The following is a 14332-nucleotide window of genomic DNA, read 5'->3' as shown; positions in this document are numbered from 1 at the left end:
AAGATTTCTGATTTAAACATATTAATCCGAAATCCTGACACCTGTCCATAAGCTGTCAGAGCTTTGACTACAGCTTTCAGCGAGGTGGGAGGATCTCTTATTGTAAAAAGGATATCATCTGCAAACAATAATATTTTTGTCTTCAACCCACCACAACTTATACCTGTAATATTTGAAGCCTGTCGCACCAATTGAGCAAGAGGTTCCTTAGCTAATGCGAAGAGCAGTGGCGTACCTAGCATATGTCCAGAGAAACCCAGATATTATAAAAACTTAATGTGTAATAGGATAAACACTTTCAAAGTGTTTCAAAGTGGAGTATGGTAAAGTCCACTAAAGTAAATTGAACAAACACAGCATAGACCAGATTACTCCAACATGAAGGAAAAAGCCTCAGAAAGGGCCCTCCCACCTCACCAAAATGGCTTAAAGAGGTAGTCGAGCGGTCACCTCACTGGCAAAAAACCTTCAATTTATGTTCATGTCTTATGCTGTGCTGTATAATGCCAATGAACAAAAAAGATAGAGGAATAAAATCCACTTTTCCTGTTGATCGGTACACCAACGGTGGCCAGCATTTCATATTCTCATGCTGCCTCAGGGTGTATCCCGACCGATCAGACTCTAAAACACAAAAGAAAATAGTAAAAGTAAACCTCAAACTCTATCTTTCTAATGTGCCAGGCAAAAAAATGTTTCTTTAAATATATAGAGAACATACCTATTTGAAACGGACGTCTCCACGTCTCAGTATGAAATGGCTGTTACAGGGGGAAACCGGATATTGAACATTTCCACTGATTAGAAATAGACACCAAAATGATGTCATCAAAGACGCTATTGGTTAAAGCAGCATAATAGAGTTGTCAATCTTACAGTGTAAAAGGACAGAAAGGCGGGGAAGACAAATGTTGCTTAGGAAAAGCCTGGAACTCTCATCTATAACTTAAAAAAGTGTAAAACTTATGTGTGCTAAATCCTATTGTGCAAAACCTGCATTCTATTGTACAAAACCTACATGTAAAAAAGTTAAACTAATATCCTATTGTCTTACTACATCCCTCATTAATGATGTAGTAAGACAATAGGATGTAGTAAGACAATAGGATATTAGTTTAACTTTTTTACATGTAGGTTTTGTACAATAGAATGCAGGTTTTGCACAATAGGATTTAGCACACATAAGCTTTACAATACCCACACCCAAAACCAACACAGACTTCTACTTCGGACCCCACGATCAAGAACCCAGAGCAGACATGCTCTGGGACCACTTCGAGATTCCAAACTGGCATCAATTCCTAACCCTATTCAACAAATACACAAAGTCAAACTGCCTACTGGACGAATGTCCATCTAAAATCATGGAAGTTGCTCCACCAGACTTTAAAAAGGAACTATTCTCTTGGCTCACAACTACTCTTACAAATGGCACACTAAACGAGGACATGGGTCACATACTGATCACACCTATCCCCAAAGATCAGAAAAACTCAATAGCCCTGACATCCAATTACAGACCCATAGCAAGCATCCCCCTATTCACTAAGCTTCAGGAAGGATTGGTCAACCTGGAACTAGTGTACTACCTAGACAAATTCAACATCCTTAGTGAACATCAGGATTCAGAAAAGGATACAGCACAGAAACAGTTATAACTTCCATCCTAAACCACCTATACAATCTTTTCAGCAAAGGTAAAAGTGCCCTGATTTTGCAACTTGACCTTAGCAGTGCGTTCGATCTAGTAGACCACGAAACTATGCTACTATGCCTAGATGCAATGTGTCTCTCGGGAAAGGTAAAGAAATGGTTCCAGGAATTCCTAATCAACAGATCATACCGAGTAGTCAGCAAAGAGAAGTACTCTAAACCATGGAAAAACCCCTCAGGGGTTCCTCAAGGCTCCCCACTATCACCCACACTATTCAATATCTACATCTCATCCTTAGGCCATCTAGTAAAAAAGTTAAGCGTTAACCACTATATATATGCAGATCACATATCCATCCTGATCCCCTTAAATGACATAACAAACAAAACAGCAACCAATCTCTCTCACATAATGCCTGAAATCGAAAAATGGACAACCAACTTCAAACTGAAGCTAAACACAGAAAAAACAAATCTTCTTGGTAAGCCCCAAGGACAAAATTACCAGCATATCATTAAAATTAAATAGCCACGACTACCAAATCTCCAAAACCATAAAAATATTGGGTATCACACTGGACCTAACCATGTTAGACCACACAAAGTTAGTGATGAAAAAGGCTTTTGTACATTCTGGAAACTTAAGGGCCATCAAAAAATACTTCGACACCACGTCCTTTAGGCTACCGGTGCAGTCTCTGATCTATCAATGCTAGGCTACTGCAACATTGTTTACCTAGGTATCCCCCCAAAAACCAGTACAAAAATTAAAAATAGTGCAAAACACAGCAGTTTGTCCGATCTTCGGATTAAGGAAAAACGACCCTATCAGCCCTTACTACAAAAAGTTGCACTGGCTGCCAATAGAGGCGCACATTTTGTTCAAATCTGCCTGCATTTGTTTGAAGCAGGTCTGGGGGTCTAGCGCCTTCCTACCTACTACCACACTTCATATTTCACAATCCCTTAAGACCAACCAGAAACCGAAATATATTCACTTGCCCAAAAATCACAGGCTGCAAATACAAATCCTTTCTGGACAGGACTTTCAAGTTCCAAGCAGGCAGACAGCAGTCCTGGCTGGACAACTACATAAGCAGAGCCAGTTTGACTACGGCGCATTCCGATGACACTCTCACAATGGAACCACAAATATCTAACCTTCGGAAAAAGACCATCTACACCAGTGTTCTTCAACCTTTTTACACCCGTGGACCCAGAAGCCTTCCCTCTGATGAGTGGAGGACCCTGTGTAAGTAGATGGTGAGAGGCTTCTACACTCTAACGAGAATTCTACAGTAACTACTTCATGCCTGTGACTTGGCTGTCCATCACAGCACACCGGTTGAAAAACGCTGCTGTAGGGTATACATATTCAGATCAACTCTCTTCTTATACATCTTTTACACAGACCCTTACATATACACTTATACATGGACCATGAGTATGTGTTCCTAGTAGCGGAGAATGGGCAAAGTTGTGATGTATAAGTGTAATTTTTTAAAAAATACACATCTCGACACAAAATCTACTATAATGTTGGAAGGAGTACCATATACTTGGTGGCAGTTATAAAACCTTACAGAATACAATTCTTGAAAGTTTGGGAACCACTGCAAAGATGTAATGTAATGTAATTTATTTCTTATATACCGCTACATCCGTTAGGTTCTAAGCGGTTTGAAGAAAATATACATTAAGATTATAAATGAGAAGTAAGAAGGTACTTAAAAAAATTCCCTTACTGTCCCGAAGGCTCACAATCTAACTAAAGTACCTGGAAATTAATAAAGAAGAGAAAATAAAGATGGTTGAAAAAAGAAAAATTCTATGTGAACTTATAGGATGGAGATTAAACTGACAGTGAAGAACTGTATGAAAAATACATATGGAATGCAGTTAGAGAGGGTAGGTTACAATCTATTTATGGTATTTGTTTAATTGGAAGGTGTTAAGGTGGGTAATTTGGGGGAAGATTATCTGAAGGTAGGTGAATCTTCTGGAGGTAAGAGAGGAGGGGTTAAGATATTTGAATGAATTTTTTGAAAAGTAGGGTTTTGATTTCTTTTCTGAATGTTTTGAAGTTGTCTGATATTGTCATAAGATTGGAGATGGAATGGTTGATTATATGGAAATGGTTAAGTTAGTGCCAAGGGGAATAGGAAAGATTTCCCAATCAACCAATTTTATGACTGACGATGAATTATCATATACCATGGTTACATCATGGGGAAAATGTAGCCAGAAAATTACCCTGGGATGCCATGACCATTTATACCCCCATATGTCGTGGACAGTTTATCATAGTCTCTGTTCTAAGAGGTCTCCTCTTGTGTTCAGTTTACTAATGGCCATTTAATTTAGCTAGGTAGGCTTAGTTCTGTTACAATACTTTTATACCATGCTTTCTAAATGCTTGTATAACATTTTAAGGTATACTGTGTGGGATATATACAACTAATAGCTACTCTGAGAGTATAGATGTTTTCTTTTTAATACATATTAATAACAAAATTCTCTTAAACTAAAAAAGAGAGCCAGATATATTTAGTACTTAGCAATACATATAATTAGGAAAAAATCTGGGACAGCATTATGCCTGTACTGCCCATGAGGAATTGTACGAAATAGTGTTTTATTCTGTCTTTCTTTATAGAAGTACATGTTTCATGGACTTCCTGGATTCAGCTTAGACATGCCTACAGTTTTATACCCAGCTCCTCTTCCTCAGTATGATGGACGATCGCCCACTAAGCAGGAACAGTTGGAATCAAGTACAGCAAAACAAGTGGGGGTAAAATTAGGAGTTTTGTGCTCTTTTCTTGAATTTATAAACATATAATGCGACACTTGTCAAGTACTTCAGTACTTCTTTCCAAGTTTTATTAAAATTTGATATTCCGCTTATCAAAAAGATGACTAAGCGGCTTACATACATTTGAGTTGTGTTTGGCCAAATTCAACAGATCACATTAAAGCACCAAAGAGCATTTTACAAACTGCCTACAACCAGCTTAGTATAAGATTTAAAGATCTGGCTTCAGCCTCATGTGCCAGTTCTATAGGTTGCTTTCCCTTTAAATTTACTATAAATTGCTGTATTTTTCAACTAACCGGCACTTTTTTTTAGCTAGGTCATGTATGGCAGTGGCCCCAACCCTGTCCTGGAGGACCACTAGGCCAATCGGGTTTTGAGGCTAGCCCTAATAAGTATGCATATGAGAGATTTGCACATAAAGGAAGTGACAGGCATGCTAATCTGCTCCATGCATATTCATTAGGGCTATCCTGAAAACCCGATTGGCCTGGTGGTCCTCCAGGACAGGGTTGGGGACCACCGGTGTATGGAGCAATGAGCACTCTACAAGGGAAAAAGTTCTTATTTTGCTCCAGACGCGAGGCACTCGTGGCCAGCCTGTGCAGGCCGGAGCAGTGGGGAGCCTCGTTGGTAGCGGGTGCCAGCGGCCAGGGTTCCCTGCCGCAAGTACCTTGCGAGCCGGCAGCTGACAGCGGGGAAATCTGGGCTTTCCCCGCTGCCCATGGAGGGATTTCTTCAGCCCCAGACAGTAAGGGTAAAAAAAGATTAGTCTTGCAAAGTTCTCTTGCAATTTTTTGCAATCCTCTTGCAATTTAACAACTTTGTGTCATCAGCAAATTTAATTCTCACTAGTTATCTCTAGATCATCGATAAATATGTTAAAGTAGTAGTCCCAGCATAGACCCCTGGGGAATCCCACTATTTATCCTTTTCCATTGAAAATATTCATCATTTAAATCTACTCTCTATTTTCTGTCTTGCATTTAACTTGCCATTCCTTGTGATGTTTGCAATTATTTTCAGTCTGATCCTTTTTTCACGTTCTGAAGGAATATAAGAACATAAGAATTGCCGCTGCTGGGTCATACCAGCGGTCCATCGTGCCCAGCAGTCCATTCATGTGGCGGCCCTCTGGTTAAAGACCAACACCCTAACTGAGACTAGCCCTACCTTTGTACGTTCTGGTTCAGCAGGAACTTGTCTAACTTTGTCTTGAATCCCTGGAGGGTGTTTTCCGCTATGACAGACTCCGGAAGAGCGTTCCAGTTTTCTACCACTCTCTGGGTGAAGAAGAACTTCCTTATGTTCATACGGAATCTATCCCCTTTCAATTTTAGAGAGTGCCCTCTCGTTCTCCCTACTTGGAGAGGGTGAACAACCTGTCCTTATCTACTAAGTCTACTGTCCCCTCTCAATCTCCTCTGTTTGAGGGAGAAGAGGCCCAGTTTCTCTAATCTTTCGCTGTACAGCAACTTCTCCAGCCCCTTAACCATCTTAGTTGCTCTTCTCTGGACCCTTTTGAGTAGTACCGTGTCCTTCTTCATGTACGGCAACCAGTATTCCAGACTCAGTACTCCAGGTGAGGGCGCACCATGGCCCGGTACAGCGGCATGATAACCTCCTCTGATTTGTTCATGAACCCCTTCTTTATCATTCCTAGCATTCTGTTTGGAATGATAAAGAAGGGGGATCACAAACAGATCAGAGAAGGATTCTCTTTTGGCTCTAATAGCTTTTTTCACTTCACTTGTTAACCATGCCGGCTAATGTTTGATTTTCAATCTTCCTTTTTTAATACATGGAATATATCTAGTCTGGGCTTCCAGGATGGTATTTTTAAATAATACCCATGCCTGATATAAATTTTTGACCTTTGTAACTGCTCCTCTAAGTTTTTTGTTTTTGGGGTTTTTTTTAAACCATTCTCTTCATGTTACCATAGGCTCCTTTTTAAAAATTAAATGCTGTTGTAATGGATTTCCTATGAACTTAGATGGTGATTGACTATGCACACCTCCAGGCATTTTTTGGGAGCCCTTTCTGAATATAATACTTCTGCTCCTCTTAAATGAGTTAAATAGAAATTTAGTCACATTTATGTGTTAGCAGGTGCCACCCTTGTCATAAGTACATAAGTACATAAGTGTTGCCTCTGCCGGGTCAGACCAGGGGTCCATCGTGCCCGGCAGTCCGCTCCCGCGGCGGCCCCCCAGGTCCACGACCTGAAAGTGTTCCCTACCTAACCTAAAATATCCATACCCTATTCGCTCAATGTACGGTAAACCTCTATCTGTACCCTGTTATCCCCTTTGCTTCCAGGAAGTCATCCAGTCCCTTTTTGAACCCCAGAATTGTACTCTGTCTTATTACCTCTCCGGGAAGCGCGTTCCAGGTGTCCACCACCCTCTGAGTGAAGAAGAACCGCCTTGTATTCGTTGTGAATCTGTCTCCTCTCAGTTTTTCTGAATGACCTCTTGTTTTAGTTGTCCCTGCTAGTCTAAAGAATCTGTCCCTCTCCACCTTCTCTATGCCTTTCATGATTTTATAAGTTTCTATCATGTCCCCTCTCAGTCTCCGCTTTTCCAGGGTAAAGAGCCCCAGCCTGTCTAACCGTTCGGCATATGAAAGGTTCTCCATACCCTTTATCATCCTCGTTGCCCTCCTCTGGACCCTTTCGAGTATTGCCATGTCCTTCTTGAGGTATGGTGACCAGTATTGGACGCAGTATTCCAGATGTGGGCGCACCATTGCTCGATACAGTGGCAGGATAACTTCTTTTGTTCTGGTAGTGATACCTTTTTTGATAATGCCCAACATTCTGTTCGCTTTTTTTGAGGCCGCTGCACATTGTGCCGCCGGCTTCATTGTGTTATCTACCAATACCCCCAGATCTTTTTCTTGGCTGCCTTCCCCGAGTACCCTCCCTCCCATCGTATAGCTGTACCTGGAGTTCCCCTTCCCTATGTGCAAGACCTTACATTTCTCCACATTGAAGCTCATCTGCCATTTTTTTGCCCACTCACTCAGTTTGTTCAGGTCGTTTTGCAATTCTTTGCATTCTTCAACAGTTCTGGCCCTGCTGGAGAGTTTTGTGTCATCCGCGAACTTGATAACTTCGCACTTTGTCCCCGTTTCTAGATCATTAATAAATATATTGAACAGCAATGGTCCCAGCACTGACCCTTGCGGAACACCACTTGTGACCCCTATCCAGTCAGAGTAGTGCCCCTTTATTCCTACCCTTTGTTTCCTGCCCGCCAGCCAATTTTTGATCCATCTGTACACGTCCCCTTCCACCCCGTGACTCCACAGTTTCTTCAGTAAGCGTTCATGGGGCACCTTGTCAAAGGCTTTTTGGAAATCTAGATATATAATGTCTACTGGGTCACCTTGGTCCAATTGCTTACTTATCCCCTCAAAGAAATGCAGTAGATTTGTCTGGCATGATCGGCCTTTACAGAAACCATGCTGGCTCGATCTCATCAGATTATTTTTTTCTATATGCTCATTAATACCTTCCCTGATAATTGATTCGACCATCTTCCCCGGAACGGAGGTTAAGCTCACCGGTCTGTAGTTTCCCGGGTCGCCTCTCGATCCTTTTTTGAAGATCGGTGTAACATTCGCTATCTTCCAGTCCTCCGGGATTACCCCTGTTCTCAAGGACAGGTTGCAAATATGCTGCAGTAACTGTGCTGTTTCATCTCTGAGCTCTTTCAGTATTCTCGGGTGGATCCCGTCTGGGCCCGGAGCTTTGTCCGTTCTCAATCTATCTACCTGCCTAAGAACGTCTTCGAGGCTTACCTCCATGCATGATAATTTCCCCTCTTGATCTCCACTGAAGATTTTTTCCGGTTCTGGCACACTGGATGTGTCCTCTATTGTAAAGACCGACGAGAAGAACTTGTTTAGCCTACCAGCCACCTCTTTTTCCTCTTTCACCACTCCCTTCCGGTCACCCTCATCCAGGGGCCCCACCTCCTCCCTCGCTGGCTGTTTCCCTTTCACATATCGGAAAAATGGTTTGAAATTTCTTGCTTCCTTGGCTAGTCTCTCCTCATACTCTTTCTTGGCTTTCTTGACTACTCGGTGACATTCTTTTTGTTGTTTCCTGTGCTCTCTCCAGTTTCCTTCAGTTTTGTCCTTTTTCCACTTCTGAAATGATTTTTTCTTGTCTCCTATCACTTTCTTTGCTTCACTGGTTATCCATGCAGGGTCCTTTGTCTGATTCTTCTTGGAACCTTTCCTAAATCTTGGTATATATAGGTTTTGCGCCTTGTTTACTGTGTCCTTGAATAGGGACCAGGCTTGCTCCACAGTCCGAGTTTCCTTGGAGCTGTTTCTGAGCTTCTTTCTCACCATCTGTCTCATGGCATCATAGTTCCCTTTCTTGAAGTTAAATGTTGTTGCCTTGGTTCTCTTTCCCATAGGTAGTCCTACTTGCACTTTGAACTGAATCATGTTGTGGTCACTGGTTCCTAGTGGTCCTATGATCTCTACATCCTTCGCGGGGCCTTTCAGCCCATTGAGGATCAGATCCAGAGTCGCTGATCCTCTCGTTGGTGCCTCGACTAGTTGTTCCATGAAGCAGTCCTGGATTGCTTCCAGGAACTCCATTTCCTTTGCACATTTTGAATTTCCAAGACACCAGTCTATCCCAGGGTAGTTGAAATCTCCCATAACTATGGTGTTTGGGTTCTTGCATTCCCTTCTCAGCTCGGCTACCATTTCTGTATCTTCAGCTTCAGTTTGCCCAGGTGGACGGTAGAACAATCCCATCTTTATCTCAGATCCGTTGCTTCCCGGTACTTTGATCCACAATGACTCCAGTTGGGCATTTGTCTCTGCTGTGTCCACAGTGGTTGAGTGAATGGTATCCCTTATGTATAGTGCTATTCCTCCCCCCTTCTGGTAAGTCCTGTCTTTTCGGTAGAGTTTGTATCCTGGCAGTACTATGTCCCATTTGTTTTCCTCATTCCACCATGTTTCCGTGATCCCTATGATGTCTAGTCTCTCATTTTTGGCCATGACTTCTAGTTCCCCCATTTTGTTCTTTAGGCTCCTTGCATTAGTATACATGCAGTTCAAGTCCTGGCATTTTCCCTTCCTTTCTCTTTTCCCTTGCATTTCCTGGTTCATTCTGTCCCCTTCCTGGCCTGCCAACTCCTGAGTATTGTCTCTTTTGTCCTCTCTTTGTGGTAGATTCCTATTGCCTTCCCCTTGTGGCTTGTTCCTAGTGTCCTCCTCTTGTTCTTTCTCATCATCCAGTCCTGTTTTGACTTCCCCTTCCAGTATGTTCATCCTTTCCCCCTCTCGCTTCATCTGACTCCCTTGTTTGTTCATATTCTGTTTGTTCATATTCTGTTGCTTGCCACTTGTGTCTTCCCCAAAATCTTTCCCCTCAGTACCCTCACTGGGTACTGTTTCCCGAACCGTCGATACCAGGTCGACTGTCGGCTTTCCCCTACTACTTAGTTTAAAGCTTGCTCTATCGCTCTTTTGACGTTATTTGCTAGTTGTCTAGTTCCCGCCTTGCTCAGGTGTAGACCATCATTCTTGAAAAGCTTGTTCTTTCCCCAGAACGTTGTCCAGTTCCTCACGAAGAGAAATCCCTCTTCTTCACACCATTTTCTCATCCATGCGTTAATTGATTGTAGCTCTGTCTGCCTCTTCGTTTCTGCCCTCGGTACTGGCAGGATCTCTGAGAAGGCTATCCTCTGGGTCCTCATCTTCAGTTTCCTTCCTAAGATCTTGAATTGTTCAGTCAGTGCATTCTTGCTGTAGTCCCTCCTGGTAACATCGTTCGTCCCGACGTGGACTATCACTGCTGTGTCTTCCGTCTCTGCTCCTTCCAGGATTCTCTCAATCTTGTCAACGATGTCTTTAGAAGAACTCTGTGTTTTGTTTCTTCTTAGGGAGTAACATATCCTATATAATAAAAGGTTAAGTGGCGCATGCGCTTTTAAAAAAGCGTGATCCCTGCCGCTGTGGTATGTGCTCCTTGGCCGTGTTCCATTTTAGGATCCGGCTGCAGGGATCACTCTGGCCACTCACCCTCCTCCCGCCCACACTCACCAGCCCGAAGCGCAGGCAAGCTCTCTCCCTGCCTGCGTCTGCGAACACAATGGAGCTTCAACTCACCAACCGCCGCCGCCACTGCTCCTCCTCTTCCAAAGCAGCCTGTGATCGTGGCTGGTTTTAGCGAACCGCGCAGGCCACTCTCCAAACTCAGTAGCAGTTCCCTCTGATGCACGGGATTGCATCAGAGGGAACATGCTACCGAGTTGGAGAGCGGCCTGCGAGGTTTGCTAAAGCCGGCCACCACGATTGCAGGCTGCTTTGAAGAGGAGCAGGCCAGAAGACGTCGTGATGGAGGGAGGGTAAGAATGGGGCCAATACAGGGGGGGCAGGGGGAAAGGGAAAGGGGGCTGCTTTGGGGGAGAGGGGTGTGTTTGGGACAGACAGCTGTGCTCGGGGGGGGGAGGGGGAAGACAGAAGGGGCCATGGAGAGACAGGGAGAGGGAAAGGGGGCTGCTTTTGGGGGGGGGAAGTCTGCTGGGGACACACAGCTTTGCTGTGGGGGGAAGACAGAAGGGGCCATGGAGAGATAGGCAGAGGGAAAGGGGGCTGCTTTGGGGGGGAGAAAGTGTGCTTGGGACAGACAGCTTTGCTGTAGGGGGAAGACAGAAGGGGCCATGGAGAGATAGGGAGAGGGAAAGGGGGCTGCTTTGGGGGGGAGAAAGTGTGCTTGGGACAGACAGCTTTGCTGTAGGGGGAAGACAGAAGGGGCCATGGAGAGATAGGGAGAGGGAAAGGGGGCTGCTTTGGGGGGGGAGAAAGTGTGCTTGGGACAGACAGCTTTGCTGTGGGGGGAAGACAGAAGGGGCCATGGAGAGATAGGGAGAGGGAAAGGGGGCTGCTTTGGGGGGAGGTGTGCTGGGGACAGACAGCTTTGCTCTGGAAGGGAAGACAGAAGAGGGCCATGGAGAGACAGTTAGGGAGAGGGAAAGGAGGCTGCTTTGGGGGAGGTGTGTGCTGGGGGAAGACAGCTTTGCTTGGGGGGGGGAAGACAGAAGGGGCCATGGAGAGACAGTTAGGGAGAGGGAAAAGGGGCTGCTTTGGGGGGGGGAAGTGTGCTGGGGACACACAGCTTTGCTGTGGGGGGAAGACAGAAGGGGCCATGGAGAGATAGGGAGAGGGAAAGGGGGCTGCTTTGTGGGGGGGGGGAAGTGTGCTTGGGACAGACAGCTTTGCTGTGGGGGAAGACAGAAGGGGCCATGGAGAGACAAGGAGAGGGAAAGGGGGCTGCTTTGGGCGGGGAGGGAGAGGGGAAGTGTGCTGGGGACAGACAGCTTTGCTGTGGGGGGAAGACAGAAGGGGCCATGGAGAGACAGGGAGAGGGAAAAGGGGCTGCTTTGGGAGGAGGTGTGTGCTGGGGTAAACAGCTTTGCTCGGGAGGGGGAAGATAGAAGGACACAGACAGTGGCCAAGGAGAGAGAGAGAAAGAAACAGACAGACAGACACATCAATTCTAGCACCTGTTAATGTAACGGGCTTAAAGACTAGTTGTAGATATTTATGATGAAAAAGCCCAGATAGCTACCTGATACAATTTGTAGTTTAGTTGACTACTTTATGCTTAATTATTTTCTCTTAGAACATTTCATACTTTACTTTTTTCTTCTCTTCTTAACAGAACAAAAGAAAGAAATCGCGAGCAAAACAGAAGAAATGTCAGCTGGGGGAAGAGAGAAAAGAAGCAGAAGATAGGGAAGAAGCCAGCCTAATACCTGGGATAAAAACACTGAAGATAGGTGCCAGAGATACAAATGACAGTTTGTATTTAGGGCCCCAGAATTCCCCAGCAAAAACTTCATTTTCACCTGCAAAACCAGAACATCCATCATCTCAGTGTCCCAACTGGAAAAAAGTCAGCAGCAGTGAGTCTGAGTACTCTGACACTGAAGGGGGTATGCAGAGCAAACTGAGGTTAATATTTGCCATATAAATCAGATTGTTACTTTTGAAAAAGTCAGTTTGTAGATAATTGATTATATTGACATAAAATAATCTTTGACTATAAATTGTTTATTTCAAAAGCATTCAGGTTTTTTTAAGCAGAAAGAGAAGAGCATTTTCAATCTCAGTTTCTAAAAGTAGGGTGACTGTTCGGCAAACTGGATGGACCATTCAGGTCTTTATCTGCTGTCATTTATTATGTTAGTATGTAATCTAATGATTTTTGCCCTAAAAATAGTTTGAGTTACTTTCTTTGGGGTAACTGCCACCTGTTTTGCAGGAAAATGGAGACAAACCAAGAAACAAAGCTTCTGGAGAAAAAAATCAAAATATAAAACACTAGGAGTAACTATTTCATTTAAGCAAACTTTATTTATATACCATCTGCAAACCCAAAAGTGATTGAAGTTGTGTACATTCAGGTATAATTAGGTGTTTATTATCCCCGACGGGCTCAGATTATAAATTGTCACTTCCCCAAGATGACAAGTTGCTGTAGTTGTTTTTGAATCAGTATCCCCTAGTTCTCAGCTCACTGCACTGACCAATAGGTTACTCATCCACCGAAACCTACAAGCCCTTGGAACCCCAAAATTAGTTTTGGTGACGGCAATGAGGCCTGGGTTTAGTTCCTTTTGTGCCTGGCAGCAGTGAGTGCAATCGGGACAGCCATATAAAGCACAGGTTTGGATGGAAGTTGTGGTGACGGAGAACTTCAGTAGCAGCCTTGCCTGAGTTTGTCACTGACAACAATACCTAGAGTCCAATATCATTAGCCAACCTATAAATACTTAGAAAAGATAAATGTAAAAGGAACCCTCAGTAAAAATATTCACTTGTACGTTGACCCACATATATGAGCTACATTTGTATCTTTTGTTGGGCCCTATAATTGTGTTGGTAAATATGCTTAACTCTGCTACTGTTACCAAACTCAAAATTGAATACAGTTCATAATTCAAAACTTAATATACGTAAAAATGTATTGCTTATCTAAATGGAGAAGCTCCACCACCCACAAAATCATAATTCAAATTAACAATTAACAAAGTTTAGTGCAGCCAAAAAAGGTGTCCTCCCCCACCTCCCAGGATAAAACACTTGAATCTGTGGGTTTCTTATGTAAACTGTTTCCAGAGCCTTGCAAGTATATCTTCTGAGCAGTGCCGAAGCTATAACAGTGACAGAGTGCTGGCTTTGTAGTAGTTCAACAAAAAATGCACCACAGTTGAATCAAAGATACAACAAATTTTTAAAAATGGTGCATTTTTTGTTGGATTCTTAGTGTGATAGCACAGTGTACTTCCACTATTTGTAAGTGCCAATCTGGTTGGCTTTGTAGGGTAAAGACAAAGGGACCTTAGTGACAGGATAGACCAAATATCAAGTAGGATCTGTGGCAGTGCAGTAGGCAGGTGCTGGTGCTTTTCCTCTATGGATGCTTCTGCCATGCCACTATGTGCTTGATAATAGCCACTGTGCCAGGCCAAGTGCCCTTGCCTCTCATTTTTGGTGCTGGTGTAGGCTTCTGTAGTAATAGCTTTATTTATATCCCATCATACCTTTTCAGTTCAAGACAGTGTACAAGAGATGCTGTAAGGACAGCAGAGTAACATCAGTTAGATTTGGGAAGGGGTAGATGGGACAGTTATGAGATGGGGCGAAATTGGGTAGGAGGGGGAATGTGTGAGATGAGGTAGGTGTAGAGCAGAATTGAATGATCAGATAAATTTGTTGAAGTGGGTTTTTAATGATTTTCTGAATGAGTGGTGTGTTAGTGAGTTCAGGATTAGGTCATTTAAGGTGTTCCAGATCCCTGCTTGAAAGGAGAGAGTCCTGTTG

General features: G+C 43.6%; 1 protein-coding gene across 4 annotated transcripts in view; it reads left to right on the top strand.

Moving 5' to 3' along the window:
• Positions 1 to 14332, top strand: part of HEATR6 (HEAT repeat containing 6) — a 124859-nt gene that overhangs the window by 41850 nt on the left and 68677 nt on the right. For all 4 annotated transcript variants that reach the window (XM_033922468.1, XM_033922466.1, XM_033922464.1 and 1 more), the window contains 2 exons: positions 4310 to 4447; positions 12168 to 12460. In XM_033922468.1, the coding sequence (XP_033778359.1) occupies positions 4310 to 4447; positions 12168 to 12460 (431 nt within the window). The remainder of the gene's footprint in view (positions 1 to 4309; positions 4448 to 12167; positions 12461 to 14332) is intronic.

Source organism: Geotrypetes seraphini, chromosome 15, assembly GCF_902459505.1.
Source record: "Geotrypetes seraphini chromosome 15, aGeoSer1.1, whole genome shotgun sequence".
NCBI classification, from domain to species: domain Eukaryota; kingdom Metazoa; phylum Chordata; class Amphibia; order Gymnophiona; family Dermophiidae; genus Geotrypetes; species Geotrypetes seraphini.
This window is presented reverse-complemented; position numbering and strand designations above follow the sequence as displayed.